At 47.4% G+C, this 23,688-nt stretch overlaps 1 protein-coding gene across 2 annotated transcripts in view; it reads right to left on the reverse strand.

Moving 5' to 3' along the window:
- The window catches only part of DNAJC6 (DnaJ heat shock protein family (Hsp40) member C6), a gene marked incomplete at both ends in the record, with an annotated part of 29,622 nt that extends 6,385 nt beyond the window's left edge, over positions 1 to 23,237 (reverse strand). For both annotated transcript variants that reach the window (XM_079535564.1, XM_079535563.1), the window contains 13 exons: positions 406 to 558; positions 1,528 to 1,974; positions 2,741 to 2,821; positions 2,915 to 3,108; positions 3,279 to 3,358; positions 4,266 to 4,383; positions 4,760 to 4,954; positions 5,795 to 5,928; positions 7,059 to 7,181; positions 10,677 to 10,825; positions 10,933 to 10,982; positions 11,840 to 11,990; positions 23,054 to 23,237. In XM_079535564.1, the coding sequence (XP_079391690.1) occupies positions 406 to 558; positions 1,528 to 1,974; positions 2,741 to 2,821; positions 2,915 to 3,108; positions 3,279 to 3,358; positions 4,266 to 4,383; positions 4,760 to 4,954; positions 5,795 to 5,928; positions 7,059 to 7,181; positions 10,677 to 10,825; positions 10,933 to 10,982; positions 11,840 to 11,990; positions 23,054 to 23,237 (2,059 nt within the window). The remainder of the gene's footprint in view (positions 1 to 405; positions 559 to 1,527; positions 1,975 to 2,740; positions 2,822 to 2,914; positions 3,109 to 3,278; positions 3,359 to 4,265; positions 4,384 to 4,759; positions 4,955 to 5,794; positions 5,929 to 7,058; positions 7,182 to 10,676; positions 10,826 to 10,932; positions 10,983 to 11,839; positions 11,991 to 23,053) is intronic.
- Positions 23,238 to 23,688: the final 451 nt, after the last annotated feature.

Consider the following 23,688-nt stretch of genomic DNA (forward strand, 5'->3'; position numbering starts at 1 on the left):
AAGAAATCAGATACCTCTAACCAAAATCACCAAAGGATGGGTGTTTTCTTTAGCAGGCATAATATGCTGTGCTTTATTTAGCTCAGTTAATGGCAGGTTGTTCAAAGTAGACCTCATAACCACAGGAATATGCAGGCAGGCATTCTTCATGGTCTCTTTCCTCATGTATACAAATAGCTTATTAATTAAGAATACGACTTGAGCAAAACAAGTCTCGTCGTACCACACTTCAACTGATGAACATGCTTTAAGTCTGGAGACAAAAAGCTCTTTCCTGTTTAGTGGGGTTTGTGTGGTTTAGAGTCATTTCATGGTAAGCACCAGTTTGCACTTCACGGCTCCATCAAATGTAAAAGCAGCATTTTGTGTTTGCTCAAATCCACTGGAAGAGCCTCGCTTTCTTACCCATGTGGAAGGGATCGCTGTGCACAGTTGGTGAAGGACTTCTTGTTGCCTGAAGGAAAGGATCACCGGGGACATTTGATGAACTGAGAAAGGAACCCAGGAGGTCTGGACCAGCTTGCTTAGGGCTGCTTCCAAATGGATCAAAGGCAGATGCTGGAAGACATTTTTGAGAACTCTAAATCACCAACTTGTGCAATGACTGGGCCACAAGGCCAGCCTGCGGCAGGTGCCACCAATCTCAGCCACAGCTCTGCTCCAGCCAGTGCCCTCCTTAACAAAGGGAAAAACAATCCCAACATTTCTGTACAAGGAAGCTGGCAGGCATCGCAAACACTTGAAATTATTTGTTGCTAAGAAAAAGTTAAGTGAGCATATTGTGCTCTTTGAATCACGTACATGTTGACATGTCAGCTCTTAAACTGTAATGTAAAGGATTAGGCCAAACCAAACGGAGGAAGACCCCACACAGCCATTGGATCGAGCTCAGTGTTCTTATTTTGCCTTTGGCAAAACCAGTCACCTATTGCAGAGACCCTCACCTGTTCAATTACACATGGTCTCTACTTGCCCTTCTCCGTTTACTTAGTCCTCCAAAAGATCCCTCTCCCTAATAATCTATTCAACCATTCTTTCTACCAACCTGATTTCACTCTTTGGAGCAATAAAAAATAGTAATAATTTTAAAAATCTTCTTATATTGCTTATCATGTCTGCTGAATGATCAGAAACTGCAACCTTGTATTTCACAGCCCAAGACCACCATCCTAGCTCCAAACCCCAACTGTTAGGAAAAGAAATCCAATCTAAACCGCTGCAGGTCTGACCAAGACCCAAGTGGCTAGGTTTTCTTGATTGTTAATTAGCAAGAATTCTCCTCACATACATTATTGGATGCACTGGAAGAAGGGTGACTTCCAGTGCCTATAATGTAAGAAGCCAGCCAAGCATCTGGGTGAGCTCCCCAGAGACTTAAAGAAACAAACTGGCCAATCTGCTCGCGTTGGTGACTCCAGCCTCAGAGCGGAAGAACCGGACGGCCTCTCGGGGTCCCTCAGTCCCTCACTGTCTCCATGAGAAGCACACCCAGAGAGGAAAGCAACACCCCCGCGGAGCCGGCGTTACCTTCTCCCACCCTCGGGGATGGGGACGGGGACGCCGAGGCCGCGGAATGCCGAGGGGTGGACTGCACCGATCCGGGCCCCGCCATGTGGAAGACCTCGTCGGCAGCAGGCTGTGTGCTCTGCCCCTGGGAGCCCGGCCCGCCAACCCCAAACAGATCGCTCAGCAAGTCCGAGTTAGAGGGTGCAGCCGCCGGCTGCGAGGGAAAGGTTTTGCTCATGGGGCTGCCATCCAGCCCCAGCAGGTCCACGTCCTCAGGCGGAGGCGGTGCTGGCAGCTCTTGCTGCTTTTTGCCATGTTTTGGCGTCCCGTGGGGTTTGTCGCCGCTGGCATTGCTGTGTTGACTGGAAAGGGACAAGAGTTCATCATCTGACTGTTCGCTTTCCTCATGCACCAATGCTGCTCGGTCCTCTGAGGTGGGGTGAGAGCTACTTTTGTCAGATTTCTGATCTAAAATAAAATTAGGTAGCCGTTAGTTTCATCGCAAGGCTCCCATAGAAATCAGCTTAAATGCAGAACAAGAAGCTATCAAGAACAGAACCTTTCAGAACGCTGCTGTGGTAAAGATTTAAATTGAGGTCTTTTCTGGGCTGCGTGCTAAGCGGTCAGTGTTATTGATCAGGAACACAGGGGGAGGCTAATTGGCTCTCTTCAAGCCCAAAGAGCAGTGAGTGCCACCCGCACAGAGCAGAGCTGCACAGGTTTCTGGGTCATGACCAGGCACTGAGCCTATCTCCAGCCATGGCCCAGAGCCTGGGCTCATTACAAACAGTAGTGACACAAATCACCTTCTGGCATTGCCCATGGGACCTCCTGTGCCCAGGTCCTGCCTGCACATCTCCAGTGCGATGCCCCCATGCTGTGGACAGGCACCCAGCTCACTCTCAATGCTATGTTCTCCCAAGTACAATATTAGCAAAAAGCACCTTTATGCTGTTTCAATGCCAAGGATGCCTAGGGTGAAGGTTTATACTGGAGCTGTGTCAATAATCGGTCACGTACAGCGCGAGAAGGCAATTTCTGAAGAGAATGTTGTAGGAAATTAATTTCCACTCAATTGCAACATAAGGGTGTGACCAGCAGCACAGTGATCTAATGCACAAGGCATGCCACAATCAGATCCCTCAGCAAGCCTCCATGCTCCAGGGAGGGGGGAGAGAGAAACAAGTTGTTTATCTCATTCTAAGCAACTTGACTTAAAGGCTACACTGCGTACCTTGCCAGCTGAGAGATGAGAAGAATGCACTCTGTCCAACATTCCTGATGTTATCCTGGGGTGAATCAGTGGGACCTTTACCTGCAGCACAGAGCACCAAAATAAACAAACAAATAAATAAAAGAAAGTAAGACGGAGCCCCAAATCAAGTGAGTAAAGCTGTGCGGCTCCCACCTGCCAAAGCAAGAGTGTCCTGATGCTCCTGATGAGAGGAGAAGAGAATGGTTGGATTGATGTCTTTTGTTGTGAAGTTCTCCCACGGAGGAGTTAACTCTGTTTGTCTATCAGTAGATTGTATTTCTATCTCCAGTATAACATGGAAAAGCTGGGGATATTTGTCTGGAGAGTCACAGGCATCCAGTTCAGGTCTAAATGGGGAGAAGCCGGTCAATTCCAAAGGAACAGATGTTTCTACAAATCTACATCATCTTTTAATATATATGCATGCACACAGACTTTCATTTGTGAATATTCTCCTTTAGCCTTTTTAAGGCTTTTATGTTCCAGGTTTGATTAATGTTCAGCTTAAAATACTCACTTGGTGAATTTTAATGTGGTTGTTCCCAGGGCTATAAATCCAGTATGAAATTGAATTTGGAATATTTGTGTGTTGGTCATCTGAAAAACAGAGCACCTTAATGAACAAGTGCTTAAACTCATGAAATTCAAATATTTGTTTATATTGCACATGCAGATGGTTAAGTCTACCCTACTACCAGTTACTATATAGATTACTGCTGCATAAGCTAATTCATTCTGTTCGTTCTATAGAAAGTAGAACTTTCTCTTCTCAAACTCCAGTATTTCCATCTGCCTTTAATTTTGCTGCTGCCCTGACAGAGGAGTGCCTTCACAGCGTTTGGGAACATGCCCTCATTGCCAGGACCTACTTGGCCTATTCTTGCACTTCAATGAAACTGATATCTATTTCCACTGAATACAGTGGAGCAACAGGTAGCCTAGGAACATACAAGACCATTTCATTCACAGTAGGAACTCCAGTAAAGCACTGCCTGTATAGCAAACAGCACCAGTAATGAGCTAAGAAGAGAAACATTCATCAGTTGCTCTGCAATTTTTGCCTGTTATCCATAACATTCAAAAAGGTGAAGGCTGTTCTAGAACAAGCAACTCTGCCACCATCCAGGAGGGATGGCTCAATCAGTCATAATCACTGGAGCTAAAGAAAAAATATTCTCCCATCTTCTTAGAGGGCATAAACAGAGATTTTGGTGGTGTTTTGCCTGTACCAGTTGCTGATGGGTTGGTTTCTATCTGCTGCATCACCTGGAAGGATCCTACATCCTATCAATATACACTGTAAAGAGACAGAGGGAGCACCAAAGACTTCCCCAAATGCTCTTTGTTTTCACTTGGCACCGCTCCGATTTATGCTAAGTCTATGTTCAGGTAAGGAAGCCTTCTATATCATGAGTGCCATCTTCATTCTTAGACCCAATATTCAGGCCCCTCTTAGTTAGCTACATTGCCTCTATCATGCAAGAGAAATTAAACAAACTCCTACTTTTGCTTGAAGGCGTCCCCCTATGGTTGACCTCATATGGTAGACGGAAACAACAACATCTCCGTGGACAGTGGCTCCCAGTGGAATTAGGACTTTCCCTTCTTGCACACGGTATTCTCTTCGAGGGGACAAGAAGGAAATCCACAGTTAAGCTCCCTTCTACAACGCCATTACCACCCAACCCCAACATCAACATCAAAATTACCATCTCACTCAGGCTGAACCAACAGAGTCATTCTGCTCAGTGTGAGGTTGAGTTGAAATAGAAACACTTCACAGGAGAAACTATTGTAGCACTGAACCATCTCAGTGAAGGTACCCAACTGAGATACCTTCACACTGACCCTGACAGTTTAATTCAATAGTAGGCACCAACCTTCAATTAATATCCGCACCCCATGATTTATCAGACAGTCTGGCAATGGCCACAGCACAGACACTAGACACCTTACAGCAAAGCATCCTAAGGATGGTAGAAGAGCACAGCAACTCACTTCATCCTCTCATACTCTTGGGATGTGGTCAGGATTCTGGTTTCTCCACTGAGAATGTCGCAGAAGGGCCGGCAGCCATTTCTTTGCTTGTTGAAACAGGGGACTGGGCTGAGGGTGACTGACTTGATAGTCAGAGGCTTGCAGTGAGGAATGACAGGCTTGTCTGCTATTAGATCGCAAATGTATCCTATGTATCTGCAGATAGAGAAAGCCATCACTGAGACCTTCATCCCAGGTGATCAGTTTTCATTCTATTTTACGTGCACATGCCATGTGAAGTACTTAGTCATGGATATTATTTCTCCACACGTAACACTACATCTTCTGTTTGCTCTGACAGGCAGTGTTGCCTCTGCTTCATGAAAACTATAAACAAGACATTTTTACAGTGTAAACATTATAAGGATGAAGCTGGTATTGGGAAGGGGATTCACCAAAGCCCTATTAACTACAGACCTGTCAGCTTTCCTGAGCCAGAGCACAAAGCTATTGTAAGATTTGTTTTTATTCCTCCATTACTGTTACAAAGTGGGTGAAATGGAAGTGGCCATAAACATCAGTTACGACCTGCCAAAGCTAAGTAGCACGGCTAATGCATGAGCACTGCTGCTGCTGCAATAGGAGTCCTGCATTTTAACACTGTTGCCTCCTGCTGGCACCTTTGGGACTGGGTGGACAGGATGGGGCGTGCAGCATATGCATCCTTTAGCTCACATTATTCCGTGAAATAACACAGTAACTCAGGTTGGAAGAAATTTCTGAAGGTCATCTTGTCCACCTCTCTGCTCAGCACAGGACCAACTTCAGCACTGCATCCAGCCTCAGAGCTGGATTATGCTGCTCACGGTGATCCCCAGCCAAGGATCTCAGAAGTCAGAGATCCCACAGCTGTTCTGGACAACCTGCTACAGTGCCTGATTGCTACCTTACCCCCTATTTCTGGAGAATAAAGCCAAAATGGAATGCATGTCTCAGCCTAGGAGCTGGGAACGCATTGTCAAAACACACACGTAGCATTCAGCCAAGGCATTCTACCTCCTGTGAGATGGCCACAGTACAATTCCAGGTCTCTTTGTGTTCAGCAGCTGCATAGCAGGGCCTGGGTTAGAGAAGAGGTGACAGAAACAGAACATCGCGCTGACCAGAACTGCTGAGGCTGCACGGCCATCCTGGTAGGGAGAGCAGAGCGGGGGAAGAAATGTGTAAGTATAGAGTCAGCCTTCTGATTCCACCCAAACACTCTCCATTCTCCCTTTAGTCACCAAAATAATTTCTCTGTAAAGTCTGCTAATGAGAGCACCACAATGAATTTCCAGCCTGAGGCTTCAGTGAGCTGCAGTGGCCTGGATCAAAGATGACATTCACAAGCAGCCAAAGGATGGCTCAGACTTGCTTCCATGTCCAGTATGTTTTGCCTCCAGCTGTCCCACAGGATTTGCCATGCAGAGGTGACCCAGGCCCAGCATCTACCTGAGGTTAACAGGCTGCTTGCCTTCGCAAGTTTAGCCAACTGCCTCTGAAAGGATCTCTCAGGTTCATATAAACTGAGTGGGCTTTTCCAGACTCCTCAGAAAATGTTCAAAAGGACTCACTGCCCTTCATAGCATTATCCTGACATTCATTACCCAAAGGTCAGTAAAGGTGTTTGACTCTAGAGCTGTATTTCCAAGACTGGAGACATCGAGTGCATCTCAGTCTGTCTGAACCCAATTCATGTCCTGCAGCCACAGCTCCACTACGTGAGGCAGGAACTGCCAGACCCAGATGTAAGATTTGCACAGTTTGGGAGCACTCATTTCCTCAGTTCCTTCCAAGTTTACCCTGATGAGGGCTGTCAGCCTCCTGAATTTAATTTAGGCTCCAGGAACAGAACAGAACTGTCCTCTCGGGCATTACAGTCAACATCAAAGGTTATTCAGAGTAAATTACAAGCTTCTCATACAGAATGACACCATCCTCACACATCAGGCCTGTGTTCCCATCTTGAATCATCTTTATTGGGAAGTCAGCAGGACATGAGCTATGGTGCACAGTGCAAGGCAACTGTGAAAAAGAAAAGCAACTGGACATCTTCAGCCACGTTTGACAAGCAGCCACTGCAGGAGACTAACAACCTCAGGGTTATTGTTAAACAGAACTCCCCTCTATGCATTTGCTTCCCTTTCTATAGGAGTTGGTTTTATCACACTTTTTCTTTAGAAATTGTTGCCATCCTTGCCCACAGACACAACATTTGCAACATGCAATGTGACTTACGACTCACAGGTCTGAAAATGTGGTTCCTTTCTGCTGTACTTACCATACAGTGGATGACACACACGTTTTTGGGGTTCTGCTGTAGCCAGTTGTGCATGTTCTTGCAGACAGCAAAGAGATTGTGCAGACTGGGCGCCTGTCGTACCGGCCAGCTACATTCAGATACCTGCAGGAATTGCACCATGAGCACAGCCAGCTTCATAAGAGTATTAAGCAGTGCGTGCTTTTTCAAATGCTTCCTGCCAATAAACACACTTAATTCAGCAACCTAGAGTTATGGACTTGAAAGCTACTCCATCACTTCTCATGCGTAATTCTGATCTCTGTCTTTCACGAACGACAAAGGGACAAACAAAAAGGAATTCTCAGTTAAATAGCCTGGTACTGACGGATTGCCATTGGCAATACTTTGTTAACAATTACATTCCAAGCCAGATTATCTTGAGTGGCCTTCCATGGCACTCTAGTCTCACAGCTGCACACTGAGCCCAGTAAAAGGCCTTCAAACAAGTCATTCCCAGAAACTACAGCCCCGATTTATGAAGGATACTGAGCATCTGTTGCTCTCAATGCAATAGAATTTTCAAGCCCTGTTTGACAGAAATTAGACTGATCAAAAGGAAACTTCTGCCTTAAATAAATAAATAAATAAATAAGTTATCTGTGTAAGCACAGTTAATGATATGAGCAGAGAAATGAATGACTTCTTAGAGCCGAAAACCCACAAACTCTGAAGCATGTCTGGTTACTATTCATCAATGTACCAGCTCTGAGTCATGACACATTTCAAGAACAGTCTCTGCAGTCTCAAACAGAACATCAAACAGACTTCTGCGGACATCCCTGCTTCATCTGGTTTTAATTGAAATGTCTTTATTGAACATCATTTCTGGCTAGAAGAAATTTAAAGGAGAAAAAAGCATTTAAGACAAAGGATTGCTTTTCTCTCTCAGCTGATGTTTGGATTCTGCTTGAAAAGAACCAGGGGGCAGGAAGAAGATTGTCTGCAAGAATTACGAGGTGATCACAAACATTTATTCCATTCTTCAACAGACCCAAAATACCAATACCATAATGGGGATAACAACTATTTTGAGTTATCTGGCCCAATTCTCCTCCCGACCCTAGGAACTTCCACACCACTTCTGGCTGCACAAGATCTGCTGGCAGGCAGAGCACCAAAACACCAAATACACACTGCGAGTGGCTGCTGGAATTAACATGACCAGTGACCTCTCACTGACAGTTCTCTGAACAGGCCTCACTGTCAGGCATCTGGAAAAGCCATTATGGCTTATCAAGTAAATAATACACATTTCCCAACAGTCCACAATTATTTATTTACCCTGTCTATAATTACACATCTGTCTGCTGGTTGGCAATTAGGAAATTAAAGGTACGTTATGCAGCATTTCATTCATTTCAAATATAACCTCAGCAATTCTTGTGAAAGGCAACCGTGCAGGAAGTACCAGGAGCTCAACTGGAGCTCTGGAAGTATGCAGCTAGTGCTTGTTTTATTCCAGCAGCGGGGCTGGAACAGCCAAGAACGTGACCCTGCAAGGACTCCGAAGCGTGGCTTTGTTTAATGCTAGATTTGAGTTATATGTTCTCAAACTGTTCACGTTTTCTCCAGCAGATGTGAGCTCTCCTGCTGGGCAGTGAGCCGAGCAGAGCACAACCAGAGCACAACCGGATTAGAGCTCTGACTGCTTGCATTCCCTCTCCTCTGCACTGCGCTGGGCACTCAGGGCTTTGTGCCCCACCTCGAGGCAGACAATGGCCCCACAGGGCATTCACTGTCATCTCCCTCCTGCACCATGGCACATCGTGACCCTCCTTGGTCTTAGAGCACAGGAGTTCTGAAGGAGATAGAAATTAAGAAGCCATTCCCTTCAAAGAACAAGTGTCTCTCTCAAAACTTGAGCTCATCCAAAACAGAACATACTCTCCAGGTGATTTCACTTTCTTGGTGGCCTGTTAGTATCTTATTCCCCACTAGAGATGAGGTTCAAATTCATATTTACAATTCTTTTGTGTTTCATCTCATCTCACGCATTTTGCTGTGCACATTTCATCTTCCTGAGAGATACTTGGAGGCTGTATTTCCTAGCTCATCACCTGAAAGTAGAATGTTTTATTGAAAGATCCATCATTTCCTTTGTGTGTGTGAAAGCAATACAAAGCTCTTGGTCAGATTCAGGAGTGACATACGAAGTAGCTGGCAAGTCTCATAGGAAGGTAGGAGATGAAGTACAGGGGATGGAGGAGCAATGGCCAGGTCAACTAATATACCAACTGGGCTGTCAAAAGTAGATTTGTCTCCTCTCACTGACACTGATGCACCAAACCCAAGCAAGACAGAAGATTTACAGCCCTTTTTAATTAGCTTTTCTTGTTCATTTACTTTACGACCTCATATTTGAAGCCATGACTGCTTACTGATTGCTGGGAAATCTGCTTCAAGTGAGTGGCTATCTGTGATCAGAGCAATTGCTGAGGATAGACTCGGCTACACCTCAAGCTAACACGAGGCATGGGGCTCACCCCAACAGGGGGGTCAGTCCAGCAGTTTGATGCTGCCTTTTCAGTTGGAGTTAATGAAAGATAGAAAAAAGAAAATCATCACTCCCTTGTGGGAGAGGGAATAAACAGGAAGCTTTCTGAAAGATGAGATTTAATCTTGCATTTCAGCAGCATTATTTTGTAGAGATATCCTCTAAAAGCCATTGATGAACCAGAGCCCTGAACTGTTCCCATATGACATCCTGGTTTTAGAGAAGGAAAGTGGGACAGAGACTGGAGGTGTATTCTTTAATTGTAACATGCTATAGAAAAAGCCAAAAATCCACCTCAGACGCAGTTCCCAGCCCCATGCTTTGCGTGCTAAGTCCTCCTGCTTGACTAAACACAACTGGAGGACTCTTCAACATGAAAACAAAGTACCTTCTTTTATTGATCACTTATTTCAAAGCACTTTTGTTAGAAACCTTGCAAGGCCATCTTCAAATTCCTATAAAGCCCTCATCCCCCATCAGATGATCTCACATGGTAACCCATGGCTGTAATCTGCTCCAGGCACTGCCAGCACTTGGCTATTTATTAGGAGTCTCAGTAGCAACCCTCTGGGGTCAGACACCCCACATCATACATTTGAGTCTGTGTATTAAATAAGGGGAGCTTCAGAAGGAGTAAGTGCATGAGGAACTAAAGGTTATTTCTTTGCTGCAGCTTCTGACAGCAATCATAGAATCGTTTTGTGTGGGAAGGTTCCTTTAAAGACCACCTGGTCCGAGATCCTTGCAATGAACAGGGACATCCACAACTCCAGGTGCTCAGAGCCCCATCTCCTGATCTTCGATGTCTGCAGGGATGGGAATCTACCAGTGTAGGAGCCAAGAGCACACAGGCTCATCTCAGTGCAATGCCACTCTCACAGACTCCTAACACATCTCATTAATTCCTGAATTTTCCACCTCTTTAGTCGCTGTAGCCCTGGGTATCAGCTAAAACCCAAAAAAGACCACAGCAGCTTTAAAACACCTATAATTCCTTTTCCATCTTATTACATTCTGCCACACACAGGAGAGACAGGAGCAGGTTCTTTTGCCACCTTTCAGTTTTCCCCCACTGCTATCCATCCCTTGGAAGATATACTCACCCTGTTGTGAAACTTGGCACTGCGATAGTACTTGGGTGACAAATTGAAGACTGTGTAGTGGTCAGGGTGTCTGGAATCCAGAAATGTCCGGACATCTTCAATGTGGTTCCTGAATCCCAGCTCAACGCCTTCAGCCGGAAAAGACATCACTAGAAATGTTAAGAACAAGCTAAACTGAGCCTGTACCATTTCATGCTTATGAACCTCTGAACCCTGAGACACTACAAGCTCTATATATCTGGTAAGCAGCACTTACCTATGATTCTCGAGGTAATGTATGAAATATCTAGCTCTCCCTTGGTGTAACTAAAAGGAGACAAAGAAGGAGACAGATGTTACACACGTATTTACAGAACACAGTGCTTTACAGGAACCAGGAGAACAGTATTTTCCCACTTTCAGTGCAAGGAAGAGAATGATCTTAGAACTGATGACTTGTACTTCATCTTTGTGTTCTAAGCAGAAGCTATAGATAGCTTACTGTAGACGGTGACCCAGCCTTCCTTTTAAGTGGACCCCCAGTAAAGTCCCTTTACCCTTTTGTCATTAATTTTCAGTGCCAGTTTTCAGAAGAAATATCTAGCAATTAAGCACTTTGTCTATCAAGGCCTCTGAGGAGTTGCATACATTACATGTCTTTAATTTACTGTAGCCCCACATTCCTCAGAGGACGATGGAGCGCAAAGCGCAGGGACCACTGCCAGCAGAGCTGACCAAAGCAAAGTCACCTCAGCCCTTTCTTCAGCTCAAGAAGTGGCTTTAGCAAATGGAACAGTTATATCAGTGTGAGGAGTCCCATACAACACGAGCCAACTTTCAGTGACAAACAACTCAAGCAGAGGCTGAGCAGAAGGACCTGAGCAGAAGGACCCCACGGGTGTTAATGAAGGAATCAGAGATCAAATGCCCCACTGCCATTGGGAAGGCCTTTTCCAGATTTCTGGATGTTGATCCTCATTCATTATGAAGCTTAGATATTTACTTTGGTCTCCTGCTTCCTTGGGGCCAAATACCCAACTGCGGGACAGAATTACAGAAGTAATTTGTGATTTTCCCCTCCACCTTCGTTAGGTCAGCTGTTGTGCCAGCTAAGATGGCAGCTCAGACTCGCACTCTGCAGCTAATGATATTACCTGCATTTGCCTGCCTCGACTGTACCATACCTGGCAACAGATTGCATGACCTTCGAAGACGTATCTTTCAGAGTATCCTTTAGGTTATCCTTCAGATTGCTGAAGAGCCTCCCTGCTCCTCCTTTCACCATATCCAGCAAGCCTCCCCCATAGCTGGACTCCATGTCCGGTGATGAGGCACCTTCAAATACAACAGAACCAAATCCAACATCACTTGTTTGAAACAAACTCACAGAGCCAACAAACCCATTGCTCTACTCAGACCGAATGTATTCATGTGCCCTGTCACATATTGAGCAGGGCAAAAGAAGTTTTGCTTATTAAAGTCATGATTGTCCAGAGATTTGAATCACAGAATATCCCAAACTGGAAGGGACCTCCAGGGTTACTGAGTATAATTACAGAGGGCACGTTCTTGCTGGCTAGGCACAGAATCCATCAGCAACTCAGCACTGTGCGTAGGTTAACTGGTGCTGGTAAAGGATGGACAACCACCAGTCGAGCTTCCTCACCTCTCAACACGACCCAAAGCTCTTCAGCACACAGCCAAGGCCAAACCAACAACTGCTTCCACAGGGACAAGAAAGGGACATTTGTATAGGCCACAGCTCTTCTGTGTAACTCACAGCTTCCAGGGGCTGGATGACTGAAGGTTGTCTTATCACCACATGCACAGAGGACACCCATGACTATGCACAGAGCAGAAATCATCAGAGCAATCTCAAGTCACTTAAGAGACCAGTCTGATTTGTTTGAGTGGAAGATGGCGGACAGAAAAGAAGAAAGCGCAGGAATTAAACTCTCTTGCTGACAAATAGAACATTTTTGGATATTCCTAATGCAGCATTAACACAGGAATCAGCAAACTGATGGGGAGAAAGCAGTGCAGAGCTCATCTCCTTTTCTTTTCAAGCTTTTTCCTCACAGCTTGAAACATCATGAAGTTGCAAAGTCAGTAGGAGACTAACAGAACAAGAGCCATTTAAATCATGATTTTGATGGACTGTGACGTGGCACTCCTCCTCACAAGGTTGCATTTTGCAGTTATATCAGAATTACTGTTCCACTCTCTTAACCAAGACCCAATTCATTGCAGCTACTCCTATTATATCACTGCTGTGTTAACAGCATATGTCGTTCTTAGAAAAGTATAGTAAGTTGAAGGTAGACTTGAGTAGACATGTTTTTGCTTTATTGTAGAACCAAGTTATTGGAAACAAACCAATAAAATTATATTTTGAACTGCTTATTATCTATAAACAAAGCTCTTGGCTACCTAAATTACAAGGACTCAACTGTCTGATCTTAGCAAGCTTTGACCGCATTACTTTAATTATACATTTGTTACCTCATTATTATGTCAGATCAGTCAGAAAGTTAACTGCTGCAACAAGCAACCTATGGAAATGTGTGCCACAGTCTCAAGTAGTTTTAATGAGCATCCACTAAGAGCTGCCTTTCACAGAGCACCTGGGAAGTCTGAAAACATTTGTCCTGCTTCAGAGCCATGGGACAAAATGTAACAGAGCATCCTATCCATTATTAATTACTCCAGCACTCAGAAAAGCAGGAGATTTGTCAAGGTTAGGGCAGGTTGGTGGCACCGACTGTGCTTATCATATGTTTTGCTGAGAGACCTTACAGCTCTAACTCCTTTGGTTCTGTGGAATGCCTGCTATTGAAGTACCACACTACAAGAAGAAATATTCTAGGGGCATTAAGACTATGAAGGAACATGAAAAATACTATCTCTATAATCAATTTACTGGGTAGAGTACCAAACCCATTTAAATGCCATCCACTCTTTCAAATATGGAGGGAGATATCAATAAATATGGAATATATTGGTAAACAGAAGACTCCATGGGTAAAGTGATGTTACTTATTTTGCTGTGCACAAAGGGTGCTTAATGCACGGCAATGTGGTTGTGATCCACATGATGCACGTGCAAACTGGGAATGCTGAAGGCAATATCTTTTCCTCTTTATTGCACACATAAAAAGATTGAGAGCACCATGCCCAGTTCGGAGCAGAGGATGCCCTCTCATGGCACAGGAACATTTCTTTTCCAAACCAATCCTAAATATCTATTTTGAGTGCGATTAAAGGATAAAAATAAAAAAAACAATTAGCTCCTTGGCTTCCAAGTGGGGAATCGGTGTTTGATCTCTCTTCAAACACTCTGCTTTCACATTACTGTGTTAGGAGACTCGAGGGAGGAGGGAAGAAGTGACGTTCAGAAGGTGCTCTCAGTTCTGCAGGTCCATTTTTAAAAGAAAGGAAGGGAGAAAGATGGGAACTTGGAATGAGGAAAGCAGGGGCAAAGAGATCTGAGGACCAGTGAGCGCTGGACAAACTGCATTCTTGGCAGCTCTCTAACAGAGTAGCAGAAAGCCTTTGAGAATATGGAAAACGTAGAATCTTCAGGAAAGGAGAATTGCAGCACAGCAGCACTCAGCATGGCACCCCATGCAGTGATTTGCTTGGGCATCTTTCTGTCACTGTGTCAGAGCAGAACCTCAGTGCTGCCTGTCTGTTAGCACTATGACACGGTCTTTGTTACGCAGAGGAGCAAAACAAACGGGTCCAAGGTCCCTCCCCATGGGCAGCATTTCCTGCAAAGCACAAAGATGTGCATGACGGGTCCCAGCAGCAGAGCAGAAAGCGTTAATGCATTAGCACACAGATCTGACAGCATATGCAGAAACCCACAAGAACAGCCAAAAAATCTGATTAAAAAGAAAAAAAACAAAGCAAAACAGCCTGCTCCCGCAGATTTTGCTGAATAGAGCATTTCTGTGCTAAGTCCCTCTTGAGAGTGGGGACCTTCAGAGCTCCTGTAGACCCTTCTGAAGGACACCGGGAGTTTAACAGGCAGGAGCTGTGGGACAGGGGCACCTGGACAGGCAGAGCCCTGGATTTCAGCGCTGCAAATGAGGCAGCAGTCATCCTTGTCTGCCCCCAACCCCAAGCCAGGCCACAAGGACACTTGTTGGGCCCAAAGGGAAGAGCTGGCCATCCCTTGTAGCCCAGACAGACCTGGAGATCAGCACCATTTGGGCAGGCCTTGACCTAGTGGCAGCTTTTTCTACCTTTCAGCTTGTTAGCACACAGCAGCTCCGTTAACTCCAGCAGTGTGCTAGTTGCTGTCTAGAAGTCTTGTTACGGAGAATTACTTTTGATGCATGAGATGCATCTTGCTCCTTATGCAGCAAGAACTCTCTATTAACCCAGTTACAGGACATTCCCCAGCAGGCTCCAGAGACACGCCTCTGAACTGTATTCATGGCACAGGTTTCACAGGGATCACTTGCTAACTGCAGCCTTTTCATTTCCCTATGAAGGTATGGTTCACATTGGGCTTTCACTACAGCACAGCACACCTGAGCTGCGGTGCGCAGGTCGGCTCTCACTGGTTGATGGTAGGGATCATCTCTGCATGATGTGCTTTGGGTCAGTGGAGCATTATGGAAGCAAGACAACTTCCATAGAACCACAGAACCACAGAATGAGTTGGGCTGGAAGGGTCTTCTCAGTCCCAACCCCAGCCACAGGTAGGGACACCATCCACAGTCCCAAAGCCCCATCCATGGCCTCGGGCACCTCCAGGGATGGGGCACCCACACTGCTCCAGGCAGCAGTGCCAGGGCCTTACCACCCTCGTGGGGAAGAATTTCCTCCTAATATCTGACCCGAATCTCCCCTTTTTAATTTTAAACCATTCCCTCCTTGTCCACCTGGCTTCTCCCATTTGGCTGATAAGCTGGAGTTTGGCTTTGTTACAGCTGAAGCTCCTTGCTCTGAGCTAATGCCTCCCCCAGGAAGGGACTGTTTGGAGTTCAGGATAAACCTCCAGCAGCCACCACCAAAGCACCATCCTGCTGCACCTCCCTGCAGAGCTCAAGCACGTTGTACAGGAGTGTTCTGCAACAGTCCCCTCTCATCAGCAGCCACTGGGTGGAATTCCACACATCTGGACAGTCTGCAGATGAAGGAGCCTCTGCACAGCACCAGCCTCATGCAGTATGGATGGGAGTTGCAGAGCACTGATATTTTATTAAAGCACTTCAGATCTCTCCTCATTCTCCAGCTAATTTCAGAGCATCAGGAAAAGGATGTGCAGCGCAGGAGAACTCCAAGCACAAACAGCCAAAACACCACAGCAACTGCTGCATCAGGAGAGACTGAATCCCACCAAGAGACCTTCTGCAGTCTGCTCGCCTTCAGCACAACAAAACCAGCAACAGGAGCCTATTAACCACGCTACAGAACTAACCTGCATGCAGACAGACAGCTGACGGATGGCACTGCTTTGCTCACTTGCCTGTTATGGAAGCTTCTCCTGCATATCACAAATGTTTGGTGGGTTTCCAAGCACCAGACCCCCCCAGCAACCCACACTGCTAAGAGCCACAGGCTGTGACTTCCAGCCCTGCTGGGAATAAAGCCGACATTTAAGAGGCATTTAAGACTGTCAGTCAGTGCTGATGAAGCAATACTTGGCTTGGGAGCGGGAGGTGAAAGCAAGACGTCTGCAAATGGAGGATCAGGCAGCTAAGTGCTGTATGTCATAGGTTACTTAGCAAGAGTAAACAAACTCTTTTTTCATGCCAAGGGCAGACAAAATGCAGACATGAAACCACAGGAAAGAAAGCAAGTTCACCTCAGCCTGTCCATGCTATGCAACACGATCTCCAAGGTCACACTCCTTTTGCTCAGGGAGCTACTGTCTGCGCTTCCTTTAGAACCACAGAACCAGTCAGGTTGGAAAAGCCCTCCAGGATCCACAAGCCTGCCCCAGCCCAGCCCCCCACATCCACTGCCCATGTCCCTCAGTGCCACATCCCCACAGCTCTAAGACAGTGAGTCCCCAGCCCTGGGCAGCCTGTGCCAGTGCTGACCACACTTTGAGAGAAGATATGTCTCCCAGCATCCAACCTGACCCCTCCTTGGCACAATCCAAACCAGGGACCAAGGTACTCCCAACCATTCCATAATTCCATTATTTCATCTCTCCTTTAATCCAAAGCAATGGGGGCAGCTTTGGGAACATCAGATGCTCTTCTGCGTTCTGCATCCACAGCGCCACTAGAGCCTGACCCTGCACTGAGATGAAGCTTGTAGTTGCCTCACACACAGCCCCCTCCCAGTGTCCTGGAAGCACTGAGCCCTCCCCCAGGGTTGGGGCTGCCTGTCGCTCTCCGCAGATGGAGTGGGGCACAGTGGGGAGCCAGAGACACAGCACAGGCACCCTGAGCTGGGCAGAAAGGGCCCTTGTAAAGACTCCCATCTGAGAGAGGCTGAGATGCTGTTGTTGTGGCTTCACAACAACGCTTCAATTGTTGTGGCTTTTTTTTTTTTTAAGGAGCACCCAGCAAAACACGATGCTGTTTTGCTCACGTTCATCCCTCAGCAAAACCTGCCTAGGGCAGGGCGTGTTTTACACCAGCATTAGAAGACACCATCCCAGGCTCTATATCAGGTTTAGGAGCTCCACCACAGCATGACTCTGCCCCATCCCCACACTCAGCATGGGGACTGCAATCAATGCACAGACATTACTGGAAGAGTTCACGCTTCCATTTCAAGGGGGAAGCATCAAGTCTCTACCTGAGGATGATATCCAGGCAGGTGGCTCCTCTGCATCCAGTGACAATCAATAGCATTCAGGACTGAGTGCTTCACTTGCCAGCTGTGTTTTTGAAGAGCGCAGCCCCAGAGCCCTGAGCCAGCTCCCCCACTCCTCCCAGCACGTAAGCACTGAAGAACAGACTCCAAAGCATCCCTGCTCTCACACACACCCCAATCACAGAGAGCCAGGGCTGCCCCACATTTACCAAAGGAACTGCATGAGTCGCCAGGGGGCTAGAAAGGGCTGGGAGAGAGCAGAAGGGCACAGGCACCCAACAGCACCAGGAAAGAGGGCACTGCTGCCTGCACAACCCTCTGGAAAGCTCCTCGGAATCTCAGAGGCCGCACAGACTGATGCTTCTGCTAATATTTGGCTACCTGCCTCCTCCACCCCCTCCTCGCAGCTGCCCCAGATTCCTGCTTGTGTTAGATTCCCTCCCACGGTGAGCACAGGTATCTCAAAACTCAAGTGGTTGTCTGCAAAACTAACAGCAACACCCCCACCACGAGTGTACGAGCACAGCTGCCAAAGCTGGGAGAGGATGGGCTGTGGGACTGAGGCATCTTAATAATTGATTTGAGTGAGGGAAGAGTTGTTTGTGGTGGCTGTTTTCGTTGTTTGTTTCTTCACTTACTGCAGCTTTCCTGAAGTCCTCTGGCACTGCACCCACGTGGATCTTCAGCCCAGAGGTGCCGATGGCCAGGGAGGAGATGATGGGAAGTGTCCCCACAGCACGGATGGGTCTGGATGGGCTCCAAGTGCCTTTCCAACCCAACCATGCTGTCAGTCTATGAACCACGAGGCTCCTAAAGGAGATGCTTTGTACAGTCCCAGGTTTGGGCTTCGTTACAAGGGATTGCTGGCATGGGAACGTTGCAGTGCATTTCTGCTGACATCGGGCAAAACATCCACTGGTGCCTCCCTCTCAGGGTTGCAAAGAAAAGCTGCATTCCTCCTCCCACAAGCACTTCATCCCTCTCTGTGCTCAGTTTGCTGTGCGTGGGCCAGGACAGGGCCATAAGCCATAGTGGTAAAGCTCTCAGAGCCCTGGGCTGCCTGGAGCAGGGAGGGAGCCCAGGAGCCCCTTCTGGATACAGTTCTGGAGGTAATGGAACAGGAGCACAAAGCTTGCTGATTTAAGGTCGTTGGAGACTGCCTAAATGTAAACTTCACAGAGATTTTAAGAATTAAGTTATTTCTGCTGTTGCTTGAGAAATTAACTAACAAATACTGCTCATACTGTTAACAAATCAATACATAAGATGAAGAGAGGACGCTTTGTTTTGTCAGTTAAAAGAGAAATACCATTGGGAGGGGAAAGAATATCTCCTTCTCAGGATTTTTTTTTCCCCATTTGTTATATGGTTTCCTTTATTTATGAAAGTTACACTAAAGTGACCAAATGCATTTGAGGCTGGAACGCGGAAATTTCAGCACAACTGTGAAATTGCTCCTCAAAGCCAATTGACATTCTCCCTATGCCAAAAAAAAAAAAGAAAAAAAAGAGAGAGAGAGAGAAAAGAAAGAATAAAGAAAAAAGGATTAAAAAAAAAAAGCTACTGCCAACACCAAACCATTCAAGTGTCCCAAACACACAACCAAACAAAGGAGCCATTAAGCTGAGCCTCCTTGTTGGAAAACGCGGGGAGAAAAGAGGACAAGACAACATTGTCAGCCCCAGCCTTTGTCCCCATGCCAGTGACATGGAGATGTCTCTCTCCTGACTCAGTGAAAAGCAATCACCAATGTGCAAGAGGTCAGGTCTGCAGGTGTGAAGCAGCGGAAGAAACCTCGACTGGTACACTTGCGATTGATGTAAACCATTTTCTTTTGCAGTTATGCTGCCCGAGGCAGTTTGAGCGTGAGTCGGGCTATCCTGTGAGTGTCCCAAAGCCATTTCGTAGATCAGGGAGTTTGTAAACATCCCAGAGGGACGCAGAAAGGCTTGGCTCCTTTTGTAACACGTTTCATCTCCCCGTGTTTCCTAAAGCTCCCTCCTCCTCTTCCAGCATGCAGCATGCTGCTAAGCAAGCATGATTGAATGCCACAGCAAAAGCCAAAATCGATTGAATCTTCACTGCTGGATTCTTCCGAGCACTTTCAGAAATTAACAGGTTACAATGACAAAGGGAGAACCACACAGATGCTCTTCTTGGGATTCTGGTTTTGGACTTGCAATGTTCTGTGTCCTGCCAGCTCCAGCACAACTCTCCCTTCTCCCTTCACCTCTCCTCCATCCCTGAATCCTGCAGCTTTTGGAAAGAGCAAGCTGCAGTGCAAGGGCCCATCAGAGTGTGGACCTAGGCACCATGACCCTGCTACTACAAGGCATCCAGCACACGTGGCAGGGCTGTGAGAAGCACTGCATCAGGTGTTGAGAGCTCAGCAGCTACAGGAACACATTGAAGTTGCACACAGTGTTCGTGCCTCACAGAACTTAAATGTGAGATGCCTGGAGCATCTCCCACACGAGGAAAGGCTGAGTAACCTGGGTCTGTTCAGCCTGGGGAGGAGAAGGCTGAGAAGGGATCTGATAAATGTTTATAAATTTCTAAAGGAAAATAGGAAGCAAATGGACGAGGCCAGGCTCTTCTCGGTGGTGCACAGCGATAGGACAAGGAGTAATGGCCTAAAACCTGAACGTAGGATTTTCTATACTAACATGTGGAAGATCTTCTTTACAGTAAGGGTGACTGCACTGGAACAGGTTGCCTAGAGAGGTGGTGGAGTCTTCTACTGTGGAGATATTCAAGACCTTTCTGGACACCCACCTGTGCAATCTGCTGTAGGGAACTGCTCTAGCACAGGGTTGGACTCGATGATCTCAAGGTCCCTACCAATCCCTTCTTTGATTGTGGTTGGGGCCCTGGGCAGCCTGTCCTGGTGGGGGGCAGCTCCTGATTCCATTGAGCTGAACCCAACCCAACAGTGAGGGACAGATATGGGCAGGAATTTCCACTTACACTGCCCAAGCACACCAGTACCCCCACCAAAAACAACAACAACAACAAAAACCAACATTGGGCCGTTTTTTCAGCTCACATGAGTTTGTGTCACTGCAGCACCAACAGGAGTAGCCGCACAAATTAAAGCAACCCATAATTTGCCCGACAGCCATCAGCACTTTGCCTTCAGCACCATTCCTCACCAGTCAGACTTCCATAGCACCCAAGGCATCTCCCAGACATTGTGATAACAGAGGCAGCAGCTGCTCTGCCACACTCAAAACCATCATCTACAACCAGAGGGAAAAATAACGCAACAGAACTCCTGGAAAGTACAGAAAGCGGGGTGGGAGGGATGCACAGAAAGAGCTCTGATTGGGCCAGGATGCCCCAAAGACATCACTGTTGGGTGCAGAGACTCCAATGCCCTGCCACCCCCATCACACATCACTGCCTCCACCATCACACCTCAAGCTCTCCTCCCCCCAAGGTCCCAGATCTCTGCTCCTGGCTGGAAAACTCTCTGCTGCTGCCTATCAGGTGAAGTTAGACCTTGTGGAAGACTCTCAAATATTTCCTTTGAATATATTCTCTAATTTTTTAAGAAAAATGTTGTGGGTATTTTTTTTTTTCCCCTTGCTCTAGTAAGCCAAAACCGCAGCCACCTTATTGCCCTGTCTTTCCTTTATTGTGCTACCTAATCTCCCCCCAGAATGACACACCTTCACACAGCATTAGAGATAAATTGCCCCACAGTTCAATTACCAAATGACCAGAAGCCAAAAGCACACCTGAGGGGTGGATACAGCTCTTGAAGCTTTTACAATTTCATCCCTGGCAAAGAAAAACATCTTTTCTGTGGGCTGATAATTTGTCACTTCTCAGCAGCCAGTGTTTAAATGAACCAGGCAGATACAAGCTGGGAATTCACATGTAAAACAGAGCTTCACATTAGGTTCTTGAACTTCACCTGAAGATTTAGACACCCTCCAAAAAATGCATTTGTATGCACAACATACAAATTTACTACAATTACCAAAAAACCCTCTCTAAACTCAACTCAAAGGCCACACAACCAGGCCTGAGGCTCCCTGCTGCCCAGAGCGTGGCTGTAAGATTTGGGCAGACTGAGAGCCACTGCCATGGATGTCAAGAGCACCAAGTGCACAAAGCAGAGCCCTTAACCACGGCCTTCCCAGCCCCACGTATTTAAGGGCAGAGCATCCCAGAAGCAGACTGAGGGAGTGAGTACAATTAGCACTCTGGGATGTCTTTGTATTTGCAGCTAAACTGTTGGAATGGGTGAATATTGCACGGAAGCCGTAAATAAAGGTATTGTCTGGCTATCCACAAACACCTCTTTTTGGCTCAGCAGGGAGCGGCAGGGCTTGAAGAAACAGAACAGAGCGACTGCAGCAGCAACACTGAAATAACACCGCGAGCTGACACCAGACAAAAGCTGTGACTTGACGTGAGCCCACGCCTGGCTGGGGGTAAGTGGTTCTGAAAGTTCTAGGAAACTCATTCAGATAATTGCCTTAATGATAGAGGTTAAACAGACCGCAGCATCTAACCAATGCAGCGGATATGCCAGTGTATGGATCCAAACAACTGTAACACGGCAGCCTGCTGTGAGTAAGAATCTACTGACATACACTAGTATTGCGAGCTACTATAGCAAAGATATCATAGCAGCAAATTAAGATCAGTTCTAAAGTCCAGGAGTGAGAAGAAAAAAAAAAAAGAAAGCAAAACAAACAAAAGAAACAAAAAAACAAAGCCTCAAGAAGAACTCTGGAAAGCAGATTTACGTGGCAATGAGGAAGAGGAAAACATTATTCCCATTATACCAGAGAAAACGTGAAATGAATACAAGGTATGGCTCCTCACCCACATCCAGACGTGGGTCAAGAGGATTTATTTCCCTCTGGAGAAGGTTACCACGTTAAAACAAAGGCAGTGAATGGAATGCTTCTGAGTGCCCCAGGCCCACGCCTTTCTTTCATGGAGCAGTGCAGATATCACTGCGACATCGCTCCCTCATGATGGATAGACACAGGGTTGGTCCCCCATGACTGGACAAGGCATATCCTGCCCAGGTTTGGCCTTTGGAAGCCCCCTGCACGGGCTGTAGGTGTTGGTGGGGATGGGCACCACTAAGCAACCAGACACAGAGTGGCTCCTTCCAGCGGCTCACTGCGAAGCTATTGGATGAGTATTCCCGAAGGCTGGTGACCCAGGCAAATTTGGACCTGTGATACAGAGCTGAAGAGCTCTCTATCCCATTACCAATCCCGAAGACCATCTGGTCCCCCACTCCCTGATTAAATAAAAACGCTGCATGCACCGCATTCTCCAGCACAATCAACGCACCTTGGTTGGATGATGCTTTTTGGGCGAGGGAAAGAAAACCAATAATTCTGGGAAACAGGTCGGTCGGTCGCACTCGGGGAAAAGACCCCAACACCCTCGATCCGTTTTACCTTCCAAATAACCATTTCCTCCAACGAAGGTGAAACCAAGAGGACACCACGAGCCGATTTCACAGAGCACCCCGAGCTGGAAGGGCTTCGCAGCGCCCGCCTCGCCTTCCTCCCGCCGCGAGCAGCCCGGCACAAAGCGCTGCCATTGTCCGCGCTGCCATTGTCCCCACGCGCGGCCCTTACCGGAGCTGTCCATGGTGCTGCCGTCGGCGCGGTGCTGCTGCTGCTGCTGCCGCGCGGGGCTCCGGCCGCCCGCCCCCACCGCGCCGGGCCCACCGCCGCCTCCCTCAGCGCCGCTCTCCACCAGCTGCAAAGATTCATAGCCGTCACCTCCGGGTTTCTTGCGGTAGCCGCCGAGCAGGCTCATAGGGGCGAGGCGGGCGGGCAGCCTGCCGTGCCGCCGCGGGCAGGACGGAAGATGAGCGCTCCGGCCGCCCCGAGGGGAGGAACGGGGCGGGACGGGGCGGCCGCTGAGCTCTGCCCGCCTCCGCGGGCCCGGAAGCAATCGGAGGGCCGCGACCGCGATCCGTGATCCCGTGGAAAGAGAGATCTTTAAGGAAAATGGTGCATTCGTACATCCTGCGCCCGCAGCACCGCCCGCTCCCAGCGCGACTCCTAAGCTCAGAGGAGGAGGGTGTACAGCTGGCGGCAGGTTCTTGAGGTAGGATCACCGAATGGGTTAGAAGGGACCTCAAACCCATCCAGTTCCAGCTCCTGCCACGGACAGCTCTCTTAGCCCCATCCGTGGTGTCGGGCACGTCCAGTGACGGGAACCTACAGCTCTCTGGGCAGCGGTTTCAGGGCCTCACCACCCTCAT

Source organism: Tetrao urogallus (assembly GCF_951394365.1).
Source record: "Tetrao urogallus genome assembly, chromosome: 5".
In the NCBI taxonomy this organism is placed as follows: domain Eukaryota; kingdom Metazoa; phylum Chordata; class Aves; order Galliformes; family Phasianidae; genus Tetrao; species Tetrao urogallus.